Below are 23,324 nucleotides of genomic sequence, written 5' to 3'. Positions count from 1 at the left end.
AGTCTAAGATTATCAGAATAAAGATTAAACTGCCTACAGCTTTCAATTGAGCATATAAACTTCTAATTCACCAGGCTTTGTTTAATTATTGGCAAGTTGTAGATCATGACATTTTTCGTAATAATGTAACTTCCATTTGCTGTCAGCATTCACATAATACTTTTATAAAATGCAAGCTTAGGTTTCATAACAGAATTTAAGCTGTTCGTATTAGGGACATAAATCATATCCAAAGCAATGTTATATGATCATTTGTTAGATGGTGGAATGCATTTCCTGCAGATTTGTGGCTCCAGCTACACTGACCCGGTGTAAGTGTAAAAGTCATTGCAGTCAGGGATGTGTGTGTGTGTGTGTGTGTCAAGGAGCCGTGATCTGCTAACAGATCTCCTTTCAAAGATCCCTCTAAGCCAGGCTGAAACTGAAAGCCATCACAAGATATGCTGAAAACCTTGGGGCTTCCCCTTGCCTAATTCATCTTTTGAGATGTAAAAGATCATACTGCTAGGTTGGGTTTGGCTTTTCTTCCAACAATTTTATTAAAAAAAAAATCAAAAGTCTCTATTTGTGAAAAGCCAGGGAGCTTAAACATAGACTCTGCTCCAAAACCTTGTGAACTTCATCATAGGCGCTCTCTGGAAATTGTTCCAAAAAATACCTTCAAAAAAGGAGGCATCGCATGTATCTGTTCTGCAACATGCTTTGTAAAATAATTATAATAATCAAAGACGGCGGAAAAAAATGATATAAATGTTGGTAAATACTTCTATACTTTCAACATGAAAACAAATAGATTTTTTTTTTTACAAAATTTGCCTCAATATTGTGTGGTGTATTTTTATGCTTTTTAGAGTATCACATTGTTAGTTTAGCAACATGCTAACACCAAAACTAGACTGAAATCAATTGTGAGTCTACTGTTTATGCCCAAATTAATGCCTGTTTAGCATTCCAAAACAGTGACATACAAAGTTATCTTTCAGTTGGGATGCCGCCTTAGAAGGAAACTGCCAGCCCGTTCTCATCCTTTGGCGTCATATATGTGACGCTTTGTACATTTCGTCGAAATCTTACGCACATGGCATCCTTTAGTATCAATAATAGACACAGAACCCAAGGCGTCATACAGGTGACGCGCGTCTAAATCCGACGCACATGGCATAGTTTAGCGTCAATATGAGACGCAGATCCCAAGGCGTCATAACCGTACCCTACCCCAGACCTAAACCTACCCATAACTGTGCGTGTTATATTGACGCTAAAGGATGCCATGTGCGTAAGATTTCGACGAAATGTCATATGGCGTCACCTATATGACGCCAAAGGATGAGAATGCGTTGAAACTGCCTATGTAGGCAGTAGACAGTAAGGTACTGTAGCTCACAAGGTTTTAGAATAGAGCCATAGATTTGCATTGGGTAAGTCTGATGTAAAGCTGGAGAAAGCTGTCTCTTAGAGATCTACAAAAACTTTCTTAAGTTTGGAGGTTTCTTTTTCATCATAGACATCTGCACCTAATCTGTGTGTCAGACATGTAAACACCCAAAAGATTAACTGCTCTATGGTGCTAGTGGCTTCCACAACCACACTAAACACAGGAGCCACATCGTCACTGATCTAGTTCCTCCTCGCAACTCTCAGATTTATGATATTTTGTGAGAGTGCTAGAGGATATGATGTATGGTTCTGGGGTTATTCTTATCTCTTACAGATGGCAGAGTTCTTCCTGTGATCTGAGCCTTGAGATCACCCTATGGGGCCTTTTCCTTTAAAGATTACTTTCTCTTTATCTCTCTCCTTCTGCCTACCACAGACAACTTAGGCGACTGGTGTCAAAAGAGATGTGGCTGGTCTGCCATGCCATAATTCATCACCCTGCAGTTTGGGGATCAGGTGCCTGGCTTTTGCAAATGTCACGTGGACAAGTACAGTACCTGCCAGTGTCCAGTTGTCAAATATTCTCCCAGTGGAATGCCTGGAATTACATGAGACGCCTAACATAGACTTGGTGTTTGTGAGATGCCATTATTAGATGCAGAGGAAATGGCTTAAGCTTCTCGGGTCAGAAAGATCTGACTCATATTTGAATATGACTTCATGTTGCCTCGTGAAGTCAGATAGTTTTGGGTCTAATCTGAAGCATGGTCATGCATTTCATGTTTAGGATACTTAACATGGCCCTAGTAGTTCTGATGAATATAAAAGGATATAGATATATAAGCCAGTTTAGTCTTCCAATATGCTTCATGTGAATGTTGATATCCTCCTAGAGCTCCCTACCATGTCTAAGGCTCTACACTATATAACTATGGTATTCTATTGACCTGTGGCACTGAGGTGAAGATCTATCAGAACTATCAAACTCTACACTTACCACCAAGTTGATGTATGTAACACATGATACTTTCTACAAGCACAAATTGTTAAAGACCCCCTGTGATGAAAATCAAGTTTTTAATGTTTATATGTCTATGCAGTGTTTTTAATATGCTTTAATCCAAACCATTTGCAAATTCATAAGTCAACACCATTGCTGAGTATTTTCTCTTTAAAACTGCAGTTTACCAAAGACAGTCTCAAAAACGAAATTTGAAATCACTGGTGTTTCTTACAAAACAAACTACCTCATAACCCATAACCAGTCAACGTGCCGGCGGGCTTTAAGTCAAGTCAAGTCACCTTTATTTATATAGCGCTTTTTACAATACAGATTGTATCAAAGCGCTTCACAGTGATAACATGAAAACAATATAACAAAGTTTGTTTCTAAAAGAAATTGCGTCAACGTCCACCTTAAGTAAGGCAGATCAATAATATTATTGAATATTAAATGTCCCCAACTAAGCAAGCCAAAAGCCAAGGCAACAGTGGCAAGGAACCAAAACTCCATCAGGTGACAGAATGGAGAAAAAAACCTTGGGAGAAACCAGACTCAGTCGGGGGGCCAGTTCTCCTCTGGCCAACGGAGGAACAGTGCATGATTCGGGCAGCATTACAAGTCAGATTGGATCGGAACATTTAGAGTATTTTTTGGAAGTCCAAGTATGCACGCCGGTCTTAAGACGAGTTGTTGAGGATCAGTGCCGTCCGCCATAGAGAGTCCATATCGCCCGTGTTGAGTCGTCACTTCATAGGCTTTGTGATTGGAGCATCTGAAGTCTCCGTGAGAGGCTGGATACAAACTGGAGCTGACGAACGCCATTTTCTCGGGACTCGCGTCCCGAGATAACAGCAGAAAAGCAAAGGGAAAATAATTAGCGTAGCGTAGCTGCTGTTCATAATGATGATTTCCATAACACAGGCGTAAATGACAAAACATGAAGACAGTGACTCTTGCGTCCCAAAATCACCCCACTCAACTCAGCCCAGCTGACTGACCTCTACGTCCCTCCTGCTGCTGAGACCTAACCACAATCTCACAATCTCTCCGCAACCCAACCATACGCGCCAACCCGTTGACTAAGGCTGTCGAGCCCCACTGGTGCGTGAATAGGCAGTTTCAGTGGACAACGGTTCCGTATGGCATACTACATACCGCAACACAATATCTGCCCAACCACCCGTCATTCACGCAATATACACAGGAACGTAATGACTGCAAATACTATGCAACCTATACAGATAACCTACAGTCTCTTCAAGTTTTATAGTATTAAATGCATTTGATCTGATTCAGCAGTATTATAAAAGGTAAGCATTATGTAAATGCTTGGCTAAAGAGATGCGTCTTTAATCTAGTTTTAAACTGGGACAGCGAGTCAGAGCCTCGAACAATATCAGGAAGGCTATTCCAGAGTTTAGGAGCTAAATGTGAGAACGCCCTCCCTCCTTTAGTGGACTTAGATATCCTAGGAATGACTAGAAGCCTCGAATTTAGTGATCTTAAAGAACGCGATGGATTGTAGGGCGATAGAAGGTCCATTAAATACACAGGAGCTAAACCATTTAGGGCTTTATAGGTCAGTAATAGTACTTTGTAATTGATACGGAACTTGATAGGTAACCAGTGTAGAGATGATAAAATTGGTGTTATATGATCATATTTTCTTGACCTAGTAAGAACTCTAGCGGCTGCATTTTGCACTAACTGTAGCTTGTTTATTGAGGATGCAGGACAACCGGCTAATAAAGCATTACAGTAATCTAGTCTCGAGGTCATGAATGCATGGACTAACTTTTCTGCATCAGAAACTGATAGCATGTTACGTAATTTAGCAATGTTTCTAAGATGGAAAAAGGCTGTTCTTGTAACATATGAAATATGATTTTCGAAAGACAAGTTGTGGTCTAGTATAACTCCCAGGTCTTTTACCGTAGAGGATAAAGTAACAGGACATCCTTCTATATTAAAGTTGTATTGTAAGTGGTTTTGTGGATAGTTTTTTGGACCAACAAGTAATACCTCCGTTTTATCTGGATTTAGTAGCAGGAAATTATGCGTCATCCAGCATTTTATATCTTTAAGACACTCTGTCAATTTTGATGAGTTAGTGTTTTCATCTGGCCGTGATGAAATATATAATTGAGTGTCATCAGTATAACAGTGGAAATTAATTCCATGTTTTCTTATAATATTACCAAGTGGCAGCATATATATTGAGAATAGCAGAGGGCCTAACACCGATCCTTGCGGCACTCCATAGTCTACTGACGTTATCTTCGATTTTTCCCCATTTAAACAAACAAAATGGTAACGGTCTGATAAATACGATCTGAACCAGCTTAATGCCTGTCCCTGAACACCAGTGTAGATTTGTAGTCGATCCAAGAGTATTTTATGATCGATAGTGTCAAACGCAGCACTAAGATCGAGTAGAACTAATATTGAGATACAGCCTTGGTCAGAAGCTAAAAGTAAATCATTTGTAATTTTAACTAGCGCAGTTTCTGTGCTATGATGCGGTCTGAATCCTGACTGAAATTTTAGTATATCATTAACTATCAGCTCATACCCGGTATATGTTTGTTGATATGAAAAAAATGGGGCACATTTAATAATATAGCAGGTGAATTATGAATATGATATATATTACGATTGTTATGATGAGGTGGAAGCAAGGAGGAAGCAGGATCCAATTGCAGCACACTTTATTCAATAAACTCAAACTACATAAAGACTCAGGCTAGGGCACAAGACTCAGGAACAGAACAACCAACATCAATGTTACAACAACAAGAACTCACAAAGACTGGACTGAAACACAGGGCTTAAATACAAGGCCAAACAAGCTAAACAAGATAACAAGGGGGCGTGGTATACATGAACACAAACGAGGAGCGGGAAAACTGAACAGGACTGAACCAAAAGCACAAAGACAGGGGGAACACAGACAAACATTACAACATAGCCCCCCCCTCTATGGGCGGCTCCCGACGCCCATCAAAACTAGAAACATAGTTCGGGAGGGTGGTGGAGCGGAGGCGGTCCCGGGGGAGGGATGGAGGGCCAGGTCTGTCCAGGGAACGGGACCGGAGTCTTGCGATGGCGGGCTTGGGCTATTGAACATGGGCGGAGCAGGCTGTGCAGGCAACCGGGGCAGAGCAGGCGACCAGGGCAGAGTAGACCCCTCGGGCGGCGACGGCGGTGAAGACCCCTCGGGCGGCCACGGCGGTGAAGACCCCTCGGGCGGCCACGGCGGTGACGTTTTTTCAGGTGGCCATGGTGGCACTGGGAACCTCGTCAGAGAGACCTCCGCGGCCCCCCTAGCAGGTATACTGCACCCCCCCCAAAATATTAATGGGGAAATTGACAGGAAAGGGGGGGTCCGGCAGCAAAGAGGGTCTTGGGCTGGGCAGGACCAGCGGTGAAGAGGGCTTTAGGCTGGGCAGGACCAACGGCGAAGGAAACTCTGGGCTGGACAGGACTGGCGCAGGATCAGTGGGCTCTGGCGCAGGATCAACAGGCTCTGGCGCAGGATCAGCGGGCTCTGGCGCGAAGACTGGCTCTTCCTCGAAGACTGGCTTTGCAGGCGTGACGTGAAGATCTGGGCTGAGTTCATGGGCTGTAGCCGATGTGTGTGCTGCCCACACACACAAAAAAGCCATGGACATCACAATGAGCCCAGTATCTTCCAGAGCAGACTCAAGTGCAGCATGAACAGTCTCTGGCAGGGCGGACAACACATGCTCAGACTCTGGTGGGCAGGCGACTGGTTCAGGCCTTGGCGAGCAGGCAACGGGCTCGGGACTGGACGAGACCAGCGGCGAGGGCTCGGGACTGGACGAGACCAGCGGCGAGGGCTCGGGACTGGACGAGACCAGCGGCGAGGGCTCGGGACTGGACGAGACCAGCGGCGAGGGCTCGGGACTGGACGAGACCAGCGGCGAGGGCTCGGGACCGGACGAGACCAGCGGCGAGGGCTCGGGACTGGACGAGACCAGCGGCGAGGGCTCGGGACTGGACGAGACCAGCGGCGAGGGCTCGGGACTGGACGAGACCAGCGGCGAGGGCTCTGGCTGGACAGGCTCTGGCTGGACAGTGAGCTGGCAGGGTGCTTCATCAGCCAAGCCCACAGTAAATGCCGAACCGCTCAGCAAAAGGGCCAGGTCAACATACTGCTCAATAGACCCGTTTGGGTCATGCAGTGACATCAGGTAGCTGAGCGGCTCAGAAAGACCTCCACGAAAAAATATCATTAGGCACAAATCATCCATACCAGACAGGTGAGCCAGCTCCAAAAAGTCCCTCACGTAGTCCTCAATCGGTCAGTCTCCTTGGCGGAGACATATCAGTTGTGCTGCTGGATTCATTTTTGGTGAGTTCTTCTGTTATGATGAGGTGGAAGCAAGGAGGAAGCAGGATCCAATTGCAGCACACTTTATTCAATAAACTCAAACTACATAAAGACTCAGGCTAGGGCACAAGACTCAGGAACAGAACAACCAACATCAATGTTACAACAACAAGAACTCACAAAGACTGGACTGAAACACAGGGCTTAAATACAAGGCCAAACAAGCTAAACAAGATAACAAGGGGGCGTGGTATACATGAACACAAACGAGGAGCGGGAAAACTGAACAGGACTGAACCAAAAGCACAAAGACAGGGGGAACACAGACAAACATTACAACAACGATGTTATGATGAATTAAATTACTTTCTTCACCGACGTTCTATGTTGTTCAAAGAGTTTCTAAGGATGCTGATTTTTAGAAGGCAGCTGTCTGACTCTGAAATGGTGAACTGGAACATGGTTTGTGTAACATTAACACATTATTAGCTGTTTGATAATGTAGTCAAGCCAGTGGCTAATCATAATAATTACCGTTTTGTGTCCGACGTAGAGAGCAATACATAAAACGTGTTACCATTCTGATACATCGACGAGCCTTTATAATTTGCTTTTCCACTTCTTATTCTGAATCAGTTTCTGGTTCAAACATATATGGCTGGATTTCCACTTGCCATTGTGTAACGTTTACTACTGTAAAGTTGACTGAGTGGATCAAGTATTTTGAGCTTGTGTGATTGAGTGGAGGCGGGACTATTTTGCATATTCATGGCACCGCGTACACTAAATGAAGCGAGGGTTAAATTCGAACTATTGTAAGGCATGAAGATTATGAAATGTATTAAATATTTCATTTTGGTAGTGATCAAAGGTGAGTTTTAAGGGATAAAATTGTTGACTACAGGGGGGCTTTAAGTTGTACGAATAATAGCAACAAAGTCATTAATTCCTTGGGGAATTATTACTGGTTGGAAATGTAAATGTTAGTTAATGTAAAAGTCAGGAATACGTTTTTTCAAAAGCTATAAGGCTAGGGTGACTTGGATGAGTGAGAATGTAACCATTACTTAGCCCTGCATTCTTTTTATATATTATTCCAGTCATAAATACCTCCAGAGCTTCAGACATCCCCCTGTGACGCCTGAACCTATTCAATGAGTTAGCACCACTCATTGATGCTGATCTTTACTGGGCTTTACTCCCGCTCCAGCTTACAACAGAAACCCTTAAATTAAATACTTTGTAACACCACAAAACTGCTATTGCACTGCTCAGATTCTCATGACTTATTGTGAACTAAAAACAACATTCTGAGAAAACGGTCTGAAACACTCACGAGAAAACATTCTGGTTTCACAGGGAGACACTTTTGTGTTGTTTGTTCATTGTAGACACAAATCCCCCTAGAGCGTAGAAAGAAGCAGTAAGAACCATGACAGTGTGTTTGGGCCACCCAGACAGTGCCTGCTGTCCGCCTCAGTTGTTGCTCCCATGCACAGATAAAAGTTGACAAAAGGGGAGAACAAGGGAGGGGATAAGTGCAGGGAGTGCGGATACAGCTGTCAGTTCCCTCTCTTGGAATCTAAAAACCACTGAGAAATGGTGTGAGAAAGAGAAGAAAAAGTGCACAGTCAGAAAACGGAGGTGGCCCCCACGATCACTGTTAAACAGCACCTGCCTTCCAAACATAGCAATAAAACTATTTAGGAAATCTCCTCAGGTGACTGTCAACTCTAACAGCTAAATTCACTTTGGAAATAACAGTACATTTGTGCTAATGAATCGAAACATCAGTTAATGCATTTCTTTAGATTGTCCAGTTACAAAGGGGTTATAAAGGGTCTGTTCAAGTTAATTATACATAGGCAGGTCACTGGTTCAGGAACATCATTTTAGAAAATTTCAAACAAGAGCAGTGGGCCACAAGAAGGTTGAAAGGGGTCCATGGAAAATCTGAGAGAAAAGAAAAGATAGAATAAGTCTAATGCACATTTAACCAATTTTATATCATTAATTTATTTTTTTCATTCTGCTTTTTAAACATTGAGAACGTTTAATAGAATATTAATTATTAATTATTTTATTCTATTCACAGACCAAGTTTTTAACAGTTTCTCTTCACCACTGTCACCTTGTTCACTGTAAAGCAATATTCTCAGCAAAACTGCTTTAGAATGATATTTATTGTGAAACGTGCTATTCAAAATTAATTGAATTTAAAACATTTTAACATTACTCTAATAGAGGATAGGAAAAACAGATGTCAGTATGGCTTTAATACAATGACAAATTTAAAAACGTCTATGGCCAAGTATTGTACCTTGTGATTGTCTTTTTGATGCTTTTATGCATTTAATTGTTCCTATACATTTATACAGAATAATCATGCTAAATTATTTTGTGCACAGAATTGGTTGAATAGAGGGACATTGTCTCCACTGCAAGTGCAACTATTTTCCATAATCTTGTAGACAAAGTGCCCTTATCCAGGCCCAGAGAAACGTCACAGGGCCCTGCGTCTCACAGGTGACTGCTGGGTTTTTAACTGAAAGAGAGCCTTCTGTCTGCATGTTGTCCATTTGATAATCCTCTGATACAGCCTCACTAAGCTCAATATCAGCTCATACTCAAACTGGGCAGTGTGCCTGAGAAAATTGTCTCCTGAAAAAGGCACTTGGCTGAGCTACGATATGGTTCACCTTCCATTAAGCCTTTGATACATGCTTCATTTTCTTTGCATTGTGCCTTTGTTTAATAAATCAGCTTGTTTTTAATGTGTTAATAAGCTCAGCTACTTTCTAATTGGTGCATTAGTAATGTTCCTGAGATATGCACAGTATTAACACTCCTGTGAAAGCTTAACAAGAGATAAAACATCTAATTTGTATAAGGCTCCCTTACATCTTCTCTGTCAATCAGTTTTAATGTTTTAACGGCCCTTCAGCAATCTAGGGCTAAGATAAAAATGATAAATGAGTTCTGTATTTTTAGGCAGAGCTGTCAGACACTTGAGCTTGGCCAAGGCCAATGCTGTCATGTCAGGCTGCACGGTTTCCTAAACTGAAGAGGGTTGTAAAGATGATGGCCAATTGGCAATATGATGATTCTGTTTTATTGAATATTACTGTAAATCAATCTCACAACATATAAACAAAACCTTGTGCTTTGTTGAATTTGGTATTAGTAATTCTTAAAGATATATAATACCTTCTATTTCTATTTCTTTTTTTTTTTTTTTACACATATTGCATATATTTGAACTGCCATATTGTTTCTGCATATGCTCACATCAAAAGAGAAGCTCATGTGTTCAGCAGGGTGTGTAAAAACTACAAAACAGTGAGCAATACCTATGAACTGATTCATGTTTTGCACACAAACTGCCAGAAATAGTGTTTCACTTTCAGGTTGGTTCCACATTTAAAATTTAAATTTTGTTAAAATTGCTTACAAGTTTTTGTTATCTTAAGCAATATCATAAATGACTCACAAATTATTTAGTAAAACAAATTCCAGCTGTAGAAAATCAGAACAGCTTGTACCAAGAAATAGTGTCCAAGAATGTAACATACCCTTTCTCTTTAGGGATAATCAAAGTCACGGGGTAGCATGGATTATGGCAAGATGGGATTGAGGATCCTTTCAAAGTCATTACAGTTCTTTATCCTACTTCAGTCAGTCAAGATTCAGGATTATATCTCTTTGCTGCTTAAATCATTTAGTCCATGGAGAGCGACTAATCCGATTATACTTTAATCTGATTACTCAAAATGATAATTAGTCACTGAAGTATGTATTATTTGATGAAAGATTGCTAGAATAATGCTGAAATATATAATATATTTCAGGTTATAGCTCTCTGGAAAAAAAGTTAAAATGTCGATACAATATCTATTATGTTCTAATCTTGACTTGAATATTAGCCTATAGTTGGGATATGGAGCACATACTGTGTGTAAGTAAGTGTAGCACATATAAGTCTTGGAGACAAAAGGTCAGATCTTCTTTCTTGTCCCTGCTGCTGTATTCATGGCTATGGAAGTGGTAACAAAACTCTCCATCGTTTGTGTTTATCTGCACCAACTACAATATTCCACAACTGCTTTCTTTAACACTATCATGGAATTGGCCTTCAGCACTAACCCGACACCTGGTTGGACTCACTTCTCTTGAACCTCATTCATTTACCAACAAAAGTAGTAAAAAAAGAAGACTGTGTGAACATATATTGTGTCTTAATTTTACAGTAGTAATGAAGGAAAGACAAAAAAGGGTGTTGTTGAGTGTCAATAGAAAACAAAACCACCCCAGGACATCTACAAGCAGGACTCAGGATCAAATTGTGCTCATTTTGACCCTTCTTTCTTTCTACATTCTGAGCTTGAACGAGATGAAATCATTAGAAAACGATTGAATTGTGTGTCTCAAGGAGCTCAAATACACACCTTGTCTTATTTCATTGTGCTTCATCAAATTCAATTCATTGTGCTTTTCTCTGTTTGAAAAAGGTGGCAACAAATTGAAGCCACAGCCGTTCCGTCTGAATTGGGCCTGGATATCCCTGGAAAGGGAATACTATATTGTGGATGAGGATGCAAAGTTTCTGGAAGTCACCCTCAAACGCCGGGGATACTTGGGAGAGACATCATTTGTCAGTAAGTATTTATCAAAGTGAAGGAGTTACCCAGTGAAGTCAAAATATATGTTAAATATATATTTATAATATATGTTATATATATTTAATATGTTAAAAACAATAAACAGGACATGTGCTGAGGTTTAATTTGTTTGCAAACAAAATGTTCAGTACATAATCGTTTGTGACCAAGACTTCTTTTGTGGAGATACAAATACAGTTCATTAAATACTGGAATCCTAATAAAAAAACAAACAGAACCTCCTTCATTGTCATGCTTGCATATATTTAGAGATACACAATGTTTATTTGCTGCTGTTACAAGTTGGTCCCTCTGTGTTTGGTATTTTCACAGCCCTTTAACTGTGACTTACAATGTCTTAAATTGTACCATAGCCTTTTACGGTTCTTTAAAATGGTTATTAAGTAGTCAACAGACATCTTAAACTTCTCACAGCTATAGTCAATAACTGATAACCAATAATAGTCAATATAGTCAATGATCTTATATTTTAAGATCTCCAAAGAATGTTTTTTATTTCAAAGGCATTGCCACCAAGGACGGCACAGCAAAACAGGACAAAGACTTCCGTGGAAAATCTCAGAAGCAGGTCCAGTTTAACCCTGGTCAAACATCCGCTACCTGGAGGGTGAAGATATTTACCGACCAAGAGTTTGAAACTTCAGAGATGTTTAAAATCCAGCTCTCAGAACCAGTGATGGCTGTTCTTGAATACCCTGATACAGCCACTGTGGAGATTGTGGATCCTGGTGATGGTAATTATGCAATGCCTAATGATTTCCTACTTTGTCCATATAGTGTAAAACACATACCTATATAATTGCTTCCAGAGTGTGTGCACCACAATGGCATAGGGAGGAACAACTTCCTAGTAATGCCAATGGTTCTGAAATTAAATGGACAACAAGCAAAAACGTGGTCATGTTCATTTACTTTTGGCTACTTAGGCTTATATTAATATTTACTGTATATAAATATATATCCTATAATTATATATGTCCAAATTTAAGCATTGAAATGTATCTCTTTTCAGAGTCCACAGTGTTCTTCCCTCAAGCAGAATATCGTATTGAAGAGGATATAGGAGAACTACTAGTCCCAGTCCGCAGATCAGGAGACGTCAGCCAGGAACTAATGGTTATTTGTTACACACAACAAGGTAAGATTAATGAAGATTAACTATTTCTGTATAATATTATGAAATAATTCTAATCATACAGATATCTAATTACACGATTATTTGAATATTGCGTGACAATATTTTAGTTTATGACTCATAACCTATTACAACTGAGGACCTTACATGACCTTGCTTCAGCTGTACATCTGTAGTACTTGAATAAAGTCTGTTTGTATAAAAAAAACAAGAAATCCTTCTATACAGGCAGTGCAACCGGAACCACCCCCAGCACAGTGCTTTCCTATTCAGACTATATCACAAGACCCGAGGACCACACCAGTGTTCTGCGCTTTGATAAAGATGAGCGGGAGAAGTCGTGTCGCATCATAATTATTGATGACTCCCTCTATGAGGAAGACGAGAGCTTCAATGTGTCCCTCAGTATGCTCATGGGTGGCCAAGTGGGAGCCAAGTTCCCCAACGCCAAAGTGGTCATCTTGCCCGATAGTGATGATGGTGAGTTGCCAAGAACCAACATCTGAATAAATACTGTTCTCATATATAAATTCTTTCAGGATTCTTTGATGAATAGAAAGTTCAAAAGATCAGCATTTATTTGAAATATAATTTTTGGTTGCACTTTATTTTACAATACATGCACTCACAGTGTACATACCTAAGAAAGTAATGGGTAATATACGGTAACGGTGATAGGTTCAGGGTTAGTAGTACCTAGTTATTACTCAGTTATTATAATTACTATAATAAGTACATAGTACGTACATGGGAAACAGGACTGTAAAACAAAGTGCTACCTAATTATTTAAAATTTTAAGATTTTTTTTATAACTATGTAGTCTTTACTGTTATTTTCTTACATTCAAAACTTATGTTTTTTTTTTAATATAATTGTTTAGCCTATAAATATACGTATAGTAGTCCAACTATAGTCAGACCAACTATATTCTGTGCATTTTCTCTAAACCACAAACCCTTTCATGACATTATTAAAAAAATTACATCCTCATCCTCATTAAGACAAAACTATCTCCTCCATGTTCTGTGGTTAAACTGACATGCCTCACCTGTTCTTTCTTTACAGATGTTCTTTTTATTATTCACACTTTGAAAGGATAGGTAGCCCCAGAACGATTCATCTTTACTCTGTGGTCATACCACTGTTGTAAGGACAGCATGGTAACACGATAACCCAAAACAAGTTGAGAGAGCACAATTGAGGCCCCTATGACCTTTTTAATGGCCCATAAACCTCAGTGAGGGCACTGAAAGAGCTTTGTGAACATCCTGTCCATTCAGGAATTAGGATTTGTGTGTGTTACTTAAAAGGAACATGGTCCAAACAAGAGCATAGTTTGCCATCTGTGAATTCATTACGTTCAAAGATTCATCCAGGAATTTGCCTTTCAAAGTACAGCCTTCTGTTTGAAATTATTCAACTTAAAATGAATATCTTAAATATTGTTTCATCTCTTAATTTTCAGTAAATATCATCCTCAGAGTGTTTTTTTTCTTACTCATAAAAACAGTCTAGTTGCAAACACTTTCACCAACTGCAATCCCACCCTTCACAATTAAGAATATTACCTCAAAATATATGTTTAAATAATGTGTGTACATGCCTAGACCTTATTTTTCTGAAGAAGCAATTGAAGATTAATGTGCTTATTGTAGCTTAGCGTCTTGGTGGGTCTGGAAGGGCCCAGTGGTATATTTGTGTCTAGTTGGGGGTCTGGATGCCAGCCAGAGTTGGAATCTTTTTGTTGTTTCTCTGACTTGTTGTCTATGGAGGTGTCACTACTCTTGTTTTTCTTTGTATGGCCCCTCAAACTTACGGCCTCTACCCCCACCCTGGAAGGGCCTATCCCCTCTGCATTCATTTATCATGATGCTGATATCGCTCTGGGAGCCTCTCTGACCTCCCAAACACACACACAAACATAAACACTCACCAAGTGCATCTTGACTGGAGTAGACACAACAGTCTGGTTTCGGCACTCAGACAGGACATTACAAATGATGGTAAGGTTTCTTGTGCTGTCACACCAATGGGTCAGAACAACTCTGTGTGAGACAAAATATGACTTAACAATTCTGAGGAAAAAATGGCACCTCTCGGCTTCTTTTCTTATGGTAGCTTTTGGGATAAAAATGATTAAATAAATAATCATTATGCAGTAAAATAAGTAAGAAATATTTCATATTTCATACTTTTTCTAGGTCACTAATTAAATCAAAAGCAAAACAGTGACTCTGTGAACTTTGGTTTAGATGAGTTCAGATGCACTTGCTTCAATTGAAGCACAAGATGTTCTTTAGAACATTATCAAATCATACTGGATGACATGGATTTATTTATTCATCATTTAACGCCATAATTATCTGCATCACAGGGCTATATTCATGGCAAACTCAATAGTAATACAATTTAAAAGAATCATAACAATAATATTTAATTAATAATACAAATGATAACAAAAACTATTTTTTGTTTTCAATTTGATATTTGAAACTAAAAAAAAGTCTATAATTTACTTTCTGAATAATCATCATTTAAAACAGGACATTCAAATAAAATGTTTTACAATCATAAATAGTAAAAAAAAAATGAAATAGGCAAATCCCCTTTCAATAAACATGGGTAAGTCTTGTGTGACTGATTTGACATCTCATTTATACAGTCTGGTGATTTCTATTTGAAAACAATTGTTAAGACGTATTTATAACTGGTTTCCTAGATGACATGGATTACCAGGTTTTGTGCTAACTTGTGGAGGTATATTAGCCTAAGTTCTGTTGTCATTAAAGCAAAAAAAAAAGAAAAAAAGCCAATTCTTAAATTCATTAAATTCTAATGTACACTTTTTTTACATAGATGGTTCAGGATAAAGAAAATGATCATTTTAAAAAAAATCCCTTTGATACAGAGCCATCTTTCTATTTTGGGGAGACCGAGTACACGGTGGATGAGAGTGATGGTTATGTGGAGGTGAAAGTGTGGAGGACTGGAACTGACCTTTCGAAGACAGCCACCGTCACAGTCCGTTCCAGGAAGAGTGACCCTGTTTCAGCAGAAGGTAAAGAGTGTCAGAGTTGTCAAAAACAACAATTGCTGATATCTTAATTTTTGGTCAAATAAAATAAAATATTTCAGGTAATAATTAATCAGTCATTTTCATTTATTTGAAATTTTCATCGGCATACTATATCTCCCCCACCCTTTCCTCTCCCGTCCAGCGGGTCTAGATTATGTGGGAATCAGCCGTAACCTGGACTTTGCTCCAGGTGTGACCATGCAGACTTTCCGTGTGACTATTCTCGATGACCTGGGCCAGCCAGAGCTGGAGGGGCCAGAGACGTTTGAGCTGGTGCTGCGTATGCCCATGAACGCAGTCCTTGGAGAGCCTAGCAAAACTGTCATTACTATTAATGACACTGTCACAGACTGTGAGTAAAGGATTAAAACAAATCTATGAAAAAAAATTAAATACCTATGTTTTTTTTTTAAGTTTCAGAGGACATTAAACAGCAGATAACTGAAACACTCTGATGAGTGATGCTGGCTATTTTTAACTGCTGGGTATTTCTGCAGTACCCAAAGTCCAGTTTAGGGAGGAAGAGTACAAGGTGGATGAGGCTGATGGAGAGGTGAAGGCGATGGTGTACCGCAGTGGCGACATTAGTCAGAGGTCCACAGTCCTCTGTTACACTCGGCAGGGATCTGCCCAAGTCATGATGGATTATGATGAACGACCCAATACTGACGCATCCATCATAGTGTTCCTACCAGGTCCTTTTTTTTTTCAACATGTTCCTTGACCAGCCTTTCATTCATGTCTGCATGATTTGCTCATCTTTTGTATCTCTTTGTTTGCAGGGGAGATTGAGAAGCCATGTGTTGTGACTTTAGTGGATGACACAGTTCATGAAGAGGATGAGGAGTTCCGCTTGGTTTTGGGGACAGCTAAGAGCAAATCACCATATGGAGCTTCAGTAGGAGAACAAAAAGAAGCTCTGGTCACCATCACTGACCATAAGGATAGTGAGTATCTTTTTTTCCTCTTTATTCTTGACAATCATCAGCATTATGTTTTTGATGAGCTTATCTCACAGAAAACAAAACTACTTCTCCACTTCAGAGTCCATCATCAGGTTTGCTGAGATCAAATACAGTGTTAGAGAGCCACAACTTCCTGGAGAGATTGCTGTAGTGAAGATTCCTGTCCTGCGTCAGGGTGACACCTCCAAGGTCTCTGTGGTGAGAATTCACACCAAGGACGGCTCTGCAACATCAGGAGAGGACTACAATCCTCTTTCTCAAGGTCAGCAGAAGACTCACGAAGGCTACAAAATAGAAATCCCATGAGATGCCATAATACTAGCAAAAATCATTTTAACATGATCAATGAAGTACGGAAAATCCTGAACAAAAGGAGCGGATTTATGATACAATTACAGTAACAGATAAGCAGAACGGTTATCTAATTCCTCTATGTACATCTTCGTTTGTATGTCCCTACAGATGTGGAATTTAAGGAGGGTGAGACAGAGCATGTGGTGGAGATCCAGGTTCTGTATGATGGACAAAGAGAGATCCGTGAGGCTTTCACTGTTCACATGAAGCCTGACGAGTATATGGTGGCTGAGACACAGGTCAGAGACCATCATCTCTAAAAATATCCCCTAAGACGCCACTTCGCACACTCGCATAGACACACGCTAACGTGCCTCTCTAGCTAAAATAGCCATGCGGCAGCTGCCTCTGTCAGCAAGAGCCAATCGCTGTCTCCAGTCTCTTTCAGAGGAGTCTGGTCTGTATGATGTAAATGGGCCTCATGGTCACAGTGACCTAAACAGTGAACATTAGGGCTGCACGATTAATCACAATTAACATGAAATCGATTATGAAATCGCAAAGGCTGAGATTATTTTTTATACGCAGCTTGTCAGTGGCGTACGGCTCTACTCCATCTGAAAGCACTGCGAGTTTGAGTCGCTTATAACGTGCATTTGAAACATGCGTCAAATATCTTTCCAAACATGAGAAGCATTTATGAACCTCTTGTCCAACAAAAGACAACATGTAATAAATCAATCAAAGCATTTTATTATTCTGTTTATTCAGCTACAGTGATACTATGATGCCCATAGGTATTTCCTGGAATGACATGTGTTGTCTACTTCTGTGTCGGGGCATATATGGCGTGTCTGCACGAGAGCGCCCTCTGGCTTTCAGATGGAGCAGCATTTACTACCGATCAGCCGTGCTGCACTGACAAGCTGCGCAGAAAATAATCGCAGCCTTTGCCAAATCGCGTGTGGTTTCATTTCGATTAATCGTGCAGACCTATTGAACATGTACACAATCCACAGTCAAGGCATTGGGGTGCTTTTTGCTATCTTATTGACAGTGACAGCCTGATAGACGGCAGGAAATGAAATTGAGAAGATAGCTTGAACTTGGGTCACCCGCACATAAACGTCATACATCAAGCCAGGTCTCTGACTGAACATCTAAAATGTGTATAGAGCTTTACTACTTAGACAAGTACTATATTATATATAAGTACAATTCTTGTATCTTAATAAGTTCTCAAATATTTCCTTAAGAACTTAAAAAACTCTTCTTCTTAAAAAAAATCCAGTCTTTGGCATTGTTTGATTGTATGGCATTTCTAATTCTTAAAAAAAAGAAAGAAAGAAAATGAAAGAAATGTTTTTAGGAATACAGAATATTCTTAACTTTATTCTTAGGTAGAAAATAAGAAGAAAATTGCAACATTTTGTAATAAACATTTCAATTACATACTTGGGGAAAAAAAGGTTCACAGTGAGTGGATAGTCTTTTTACTGCTGCTTACATTATTGTAGGTTTTACATTGTTCCTAAAATTTTATTGATAGTCTAAATGGTTGTTTTCTTCCTCTCCTACTTTCTGTAGATGAGTAAGGCTATTGTGTACATCGAAGAGATGAATAGTGTGGCTGATGTCACCTTCCCAGCAGTGCCTCAGGTGGTGTCGTTGCTGCTGTATGATGATACGATTCGGGCTAAAGACAATCCCCACCCTCCAACTGGCTATCCTGTTGTGTGTGTCACGGTGAGTGATGCCAATGATGTTCTCAGTTAATCACTTTTTGAAATTTGTTTCATTTTATTCTTACCGTTTCCCTTTCATTTACCATATAAAGAGTATAGCAAATAAAGAAACAGTACAAATACACCTTGCAAAAAGGGAGATGGTATTAATGAAGTCATTGAAACAGTAATTGAATGTTGTGGAATATGACTCCAAATATCATTAGGGGTGGAAACTATATCTGCAAGTAAATTATAATTATAATTAAATATAAATTGTAATTATAATTCTGATTGTTTTCTTGTGTCTGTGTTCCATCAGGCCTGCAACCCCAAATACTTTGACTTTGACAAGACTGGCTCCATTTGTTCAGTGGAGAACATAAATGACACACTAACTCAGTACCGCTGGATGGTCAGTGCCCCCAGTGGGCCGGATGGAGTCACCAGCCCCATGCGCGAAGTGGATACCAACACCTTCTTCACTAACACCAAGTCCATCACTTTGGACTCCATCTACTTCCAGGCTGGTTCCCGTGTACAGTGTGCAGCCCGAGCCTTCAACGCCAATGGAGATGCTGGGCTGGAGCTCAGTTCGCCCATTGTGGTCATCAGCCGAGAGGAGGGTGAGGCTCTTGTAACTACCACAACTTGGATTGCTGCTCAATTCTTTAAGAATTACTAATACCAAATTCAACAAAGCACAAGGTTTTGTTTGTATGTTGGTTTGTTTTACTGTTTTCTGGGATGTCAAGGAAAATGAATTGTTTTGAAAGTTAAATCAAGGTGTCTGCTATCCTTAGGCCTGTGTCAGCCTCGTATACCTGGAACAGTGGGTGCTGAACCGTTCTCAGCTAAAATCCGTTACACTGGCCCAGATGACCCTGACTACCCCAATCTGATCAAACTCACTGTTACTATGCCGCACATGGATGGTGAGTGACCACCTCCATCACAAACAATGCCATATTGAGTAAGCAAATATCAATCAAAATGTCTCCAAAATCCAGGATATTAAACTGCATTGTTTTTCCTCAGGCATGCTGCCTGTTATCTCCACACGTCCCCTTTCAAACTTTGAGCTAACCCTTAGTCCAGATGGCACACGAGTAGGAAACCACCGCTGCTCTAACCTCTTGGATTTCAACGAGATCCAAACAGCACATGGTTTTATCACCGACGCCACAAAGAACCCAGAAATTATTGGCGAGACTTCACCGTACCAGTACAGCGTGGCCATGCGTAGCACCAATTCCCTTCGATTCTACCGCAACCTTAACCTCGAGGCATGTCTGTGGGAGTTCAGTAGCTACTACGACATGTCAGAGCTGCTGAATGACTGTGGGGGATCGATTGGCACAGATGGACAGGTATTTCAGGAATAATCATTCAAAGCTATGCTCATTTAAAGTTCATTCAAAAAGTTTGGCAGGGCTCCAGACTAACTTTTCCACTGGTTGCACTGGTGCTACCAACTTTCTCAGTTGGTCGCACCAGCATATGATTTGGTCGCACTTTTTTTTTTCTTCTACATGCCATGGGATTAATCAATGCATGAATAGTGGTCTTAATCTGCATACCATAGTTTTGCACTGTTTGGAAAATGGATTCATGATGTACTCGTTCATTTTGAAAATACGGACTGCAGCAGCTGCTGATACAACGGCGTTCTGTTGCGCATGCGTGAATTTAACTGAGTACATGACCATGCACTCGCACAAATGCGACCACATAGAATTTTAACGCGCACATTCTCAAAAAATGGTCGCAGTCTGGAAGCCTGTTTGGGGTCGATAAGATTGTTTTAATGTCTTTGAAAGAAGACTCTTATGCTGCATTTAAAAATACAGTAATATTGAGAAATCATTGAAAATATATAAGAATAGAAAATAATTTTAAAATTGTTTTCCATTCATATTTAATTTAAAATGTAAATGGCAGAGCTGATTTTTCCGCAGTCATTTCTCCAGTCTTCAGTGTCACATGGATCCGTCAGAAATCATTATAATATGCTGATTTGGCGCTTAAGAAACATTTCTTAAAACATTTTAAAACAGTTGTGCTGTTTAATATTTCTGTAGAAACTGATTTTTTTCTAAGGATTCTTTAATTCTTTACTAGAAAGAACATGATTTATTTTAAATAGAAATCTTTTGAAACATTATACTTGATTAAGCTACTTGTCACAATGTTTGACTACATTTGGTGTTTTTTCTGTTCCTGTGTCTGTAGGTGCTGAATCTGGTTCAGTCCTATGTAACCCTGCGGGTGCCTCTGTTTGTGTCCTATGTCTTTCACTCTCCCGTCGCGGTTGGCGGCTGGCAACATTTTGACTTACGTTCTGAGCTGCGGCTCACCTTTGTGTATGACACTGCCATCTTATGGCAAGATGGTATTGGAAGCCCACCAGAGGCTGAGCTACAAGGTAGTATAGATATGCCATAGTGCCATATTGGACGCCATGCATCAGAAGTTTTAATACATGGTGAATTCAAATAGACATGAATACAAATTACTTTAGAGACATAATTAAAGCTAATGACAGCCTGATGTTTTTATTTGTGTGATTATTTTTATAGGTGCCATGTATCCCACCAGCATGAGAATAAATGATGAAGGACGTCTTGTTGTCAACTTCAAGACTGAGGCCCGATTTAGAGGACAGTTTGTCATGTCTCACCCAGGTAATGTCCAGATGGATACAGACCCACACATTGCTGTTGACAGGCGATCCTTTAACTCTCTTCCACTGTGTTGTAAAACTCTGCCCCAAAGAGATAAATCTTAGCTACAGTCGCCTAGACTGCGACAGTAAACTTCCTCTGTCAATACCCTCCTGACAAACCTTTACTGCCCTCTGCTGGTGACATTAATGCCTCAAAACTTGTTTCTCCATTTCTAGTTCCCACTTTAAGGGTAATAAAAAATAAATTGGTGTTGAATTGTTGACCAAAATTCAGTTAAATATGTTTATGTTTCATGTATGTAGCATATTTTGGCATCCCCCTTTACTAACGCAGTATATGGACACACACCAGGTCGGAATACATTATCCTAGTCTCAGTTATTTATCTGAGCTCTTATCACTCCGCTTGTAAATGTACGGTAACGTTTAAACGTAATTAGGTTAGGATCGGGTTTGTTTTGGAGCGCTAGTCAAATGGACTTACGACATTAATTGATCGTGTGTCGCATTGAAACTATACTTAAAAATTACCTCATTGCGATGCATTTCTCACGGATGTCCTAGTGTCATCTATTCTTCCAAACTAAAGATGACGAATTCTTCGTCAGTGAGCACCAGTTCATCTGTTTACATTTCTCTTCTCTCCGCTTCATATTGGTCACGCGGTAGTAGCCTAACTTTATTCGGGTGTGTACTCTGATTGGTCGATGAGTTGCACACTGGCAAGAGATATGATTCTATACAACAACAACAACAACAACAACAACAACAACAAAAAAACTATTTGTGTAGATAGAAAATTACTAAATAATAATAACAATAATAATACATTTCATATCAATTATTAAAGCTGCAGTCCTTAACTTTTGGCGCTCTAGCAGTTAATAAACAGAACTGCATGCGTCTTGCGGAATAACATTGTAGCCAGAGGTACTTCTCTCTGTATATGACGAGTCACGCAGGTACTGGGCTACCCCGCAGCAGTACGACCCGAACCAGTCTAAAATAGTCCGAATATATTATAAACACTTATTATAGGTGGACCGTATGATTCAGGATAAGACAAAAACAAGGTTTGGAAAATGGATTCATGATGTACTCGCTCATTTTATAATTTTCGTCCCTGAGTTCAATATGCGCAACCCTCTTTTTCCTGAGCATGTATTGGCCAAGATTCTCCGTCCCTGGAACGAGCTTCTCATCTATTACAATCCTCTATAATAAACAGTCTATGGCATTGTAAAGCCTGCTTTTTTCACAGATGATTGCTTTTAAAATTTTAAAATTTAAAATTTGGGGTTAAACCATTTTGCCCAAATAGAAGAAAAATATATCAGGTAGGCTACAGTATCTTTAAATGTGTGATTGAATGCAAGTGACTGCGAATATTATTTTATATAAATGTTACTAAAATCAAACTGGTTTTGATTTTTTTTTTTTCTGAAGTTATGTTTATTTGGAATTTGACATGTCTGGGATGTGTATCGGCTTTCAGGAACCACTTTGTCCTCTATGGTAATGTCAGCGGACCACCCTGGACTCACATTCACTCTCTCCCTGGTCAGAACTGAGCCCACTTACAACCAGCCCATGCAACAATGGAGCTTCGTTTCTGACTTTGCTGTAAGTTTAGTCACATTTTTAATTACTTTATTTTATTTATTTTTACCTTTTATTTCATTTATATATTGTCATAAATTCATGGATGTTGGTTATACATTTTATGAATATTAAAAAGGTAAACTGACTGTATGTGCATGTAGGTGAGAGACTATTCCGGCACCTATACTGTGAAGATGATTCCATGTAGCGCTTCACCTAATGGGGAGTTCAGCATACCCCCTGTGTGCCACCCGAGGGAGCCTCTCACCTTCGACATGGACATCCGCTTCCAGCAGGTTGGTTTCAGCTTCTTCATTTACCTTTACATTATGAGAGTAATGTAGTTGACATGTTTCTTATTAATTCAACTACAGATCTACTATAAGGTAACAGCATGTTCGTCTAATCCTGTCAATCACAACAAATAT

General features: G+C 39.8%; 2 protein-coding genes across 2 annotated transcripts in view; both read left to right on the top strand.

The window, feature by feature from the left end:
• The window catches only part of si:dkey-27h10.2 (uncharacterized), an 89,971-nt gene that overhangs the window by 59,427 nt on the left and 7,220 nt on the right, over positions 1-23,324 (top strand). The window lies entirely within an intron of this gene.
• frem3 (Fras1 related extracellular matrix 3) overlaps positions 1-23,324 on the top strand; it is a 34,785-nt gene that overhangs the window by 9,478 nt on the left and 1,983 nt on the right. Inside the window, exons 3-20 of the mRNA XM_056271724.1 lie at positions 11,243-11,389; positions 11,917-12,147; positions 12,426-12,551; positions 12,777-13,028; positions 15,458-15,607; positions 15,768-15,977; positions 16,123-16,320; positions 16,408-16,572; positions 16,670-16,852; positions 17,053-17,183; positions 18,472-18,630; positions 18,931-19,234; positions 19,412-19,543; positions 19,647-19,978; positions 20,841-21,033; positions 21,188-21,292; positions 22,790-22,917; positions 23,058-23,192. Of these exons, the coding sequence (XP_056127699.1) occupies positions 11,243-11,389; positions 11,917-12,147; positions 12,426-12,551; positions 12,777-13,028; positions 15,458-15,607; positions 15,768-15,977; positions 16,123-16,320; positions 16,408-16,572; positions 16,670-16,852; positions 17,053-17,183; positions 18,472-18,630; positions 18,931-19,234; positions 19,412-19,543; positions 19,647-19,978; positions 20,841-21,033; positions 21,188-21,292; positions 22,790-22,917; positions 23,058-23,192 (3,281 nt within the window). The remainder of the gene's footprint in view (positions 1-11,242; positions 11,390-11,916; positions 12,148-12,425; positions 12,552-12,776; positions 13,029-15,457; positions 15,608-15,767; positions 15,978-16,122; positions 16,321-16,407; positions 16,573-16,669; positions 16,853-17,052; positions 17,184-18,471; positions 18,631-18,930; positions 19,235-19,411; positions 19,544-19,646; positions 19,979-20,840; positions 21,034-21,187; positions 21,293-22,789; positions 22,918-23,057; positions 23,193-23,324) is intronic.

Source organism: Rhinichthys klamathensis, unplaced genomic scaffold (assembly GCF_029890125.1).
Source record: "Rhinichthys klamathensis goyatoka isolate OS25496 unplaced genomic scaffold, OSU_Roscu_1.1 h1tg000325l_1, whole genome shotgun sequence".
Lineage (NCBI taxonomy): Eukaryota > Metazoa > Chordata > Actinopteri > Cypriniformes > Leuciscidae > Rhinichthys > Rhinichthys klamathensis.
Note: the sequence above shows the minus strand (reverse complement) of the source record. Positions and strands in the feature narration are given on the sequence as shown.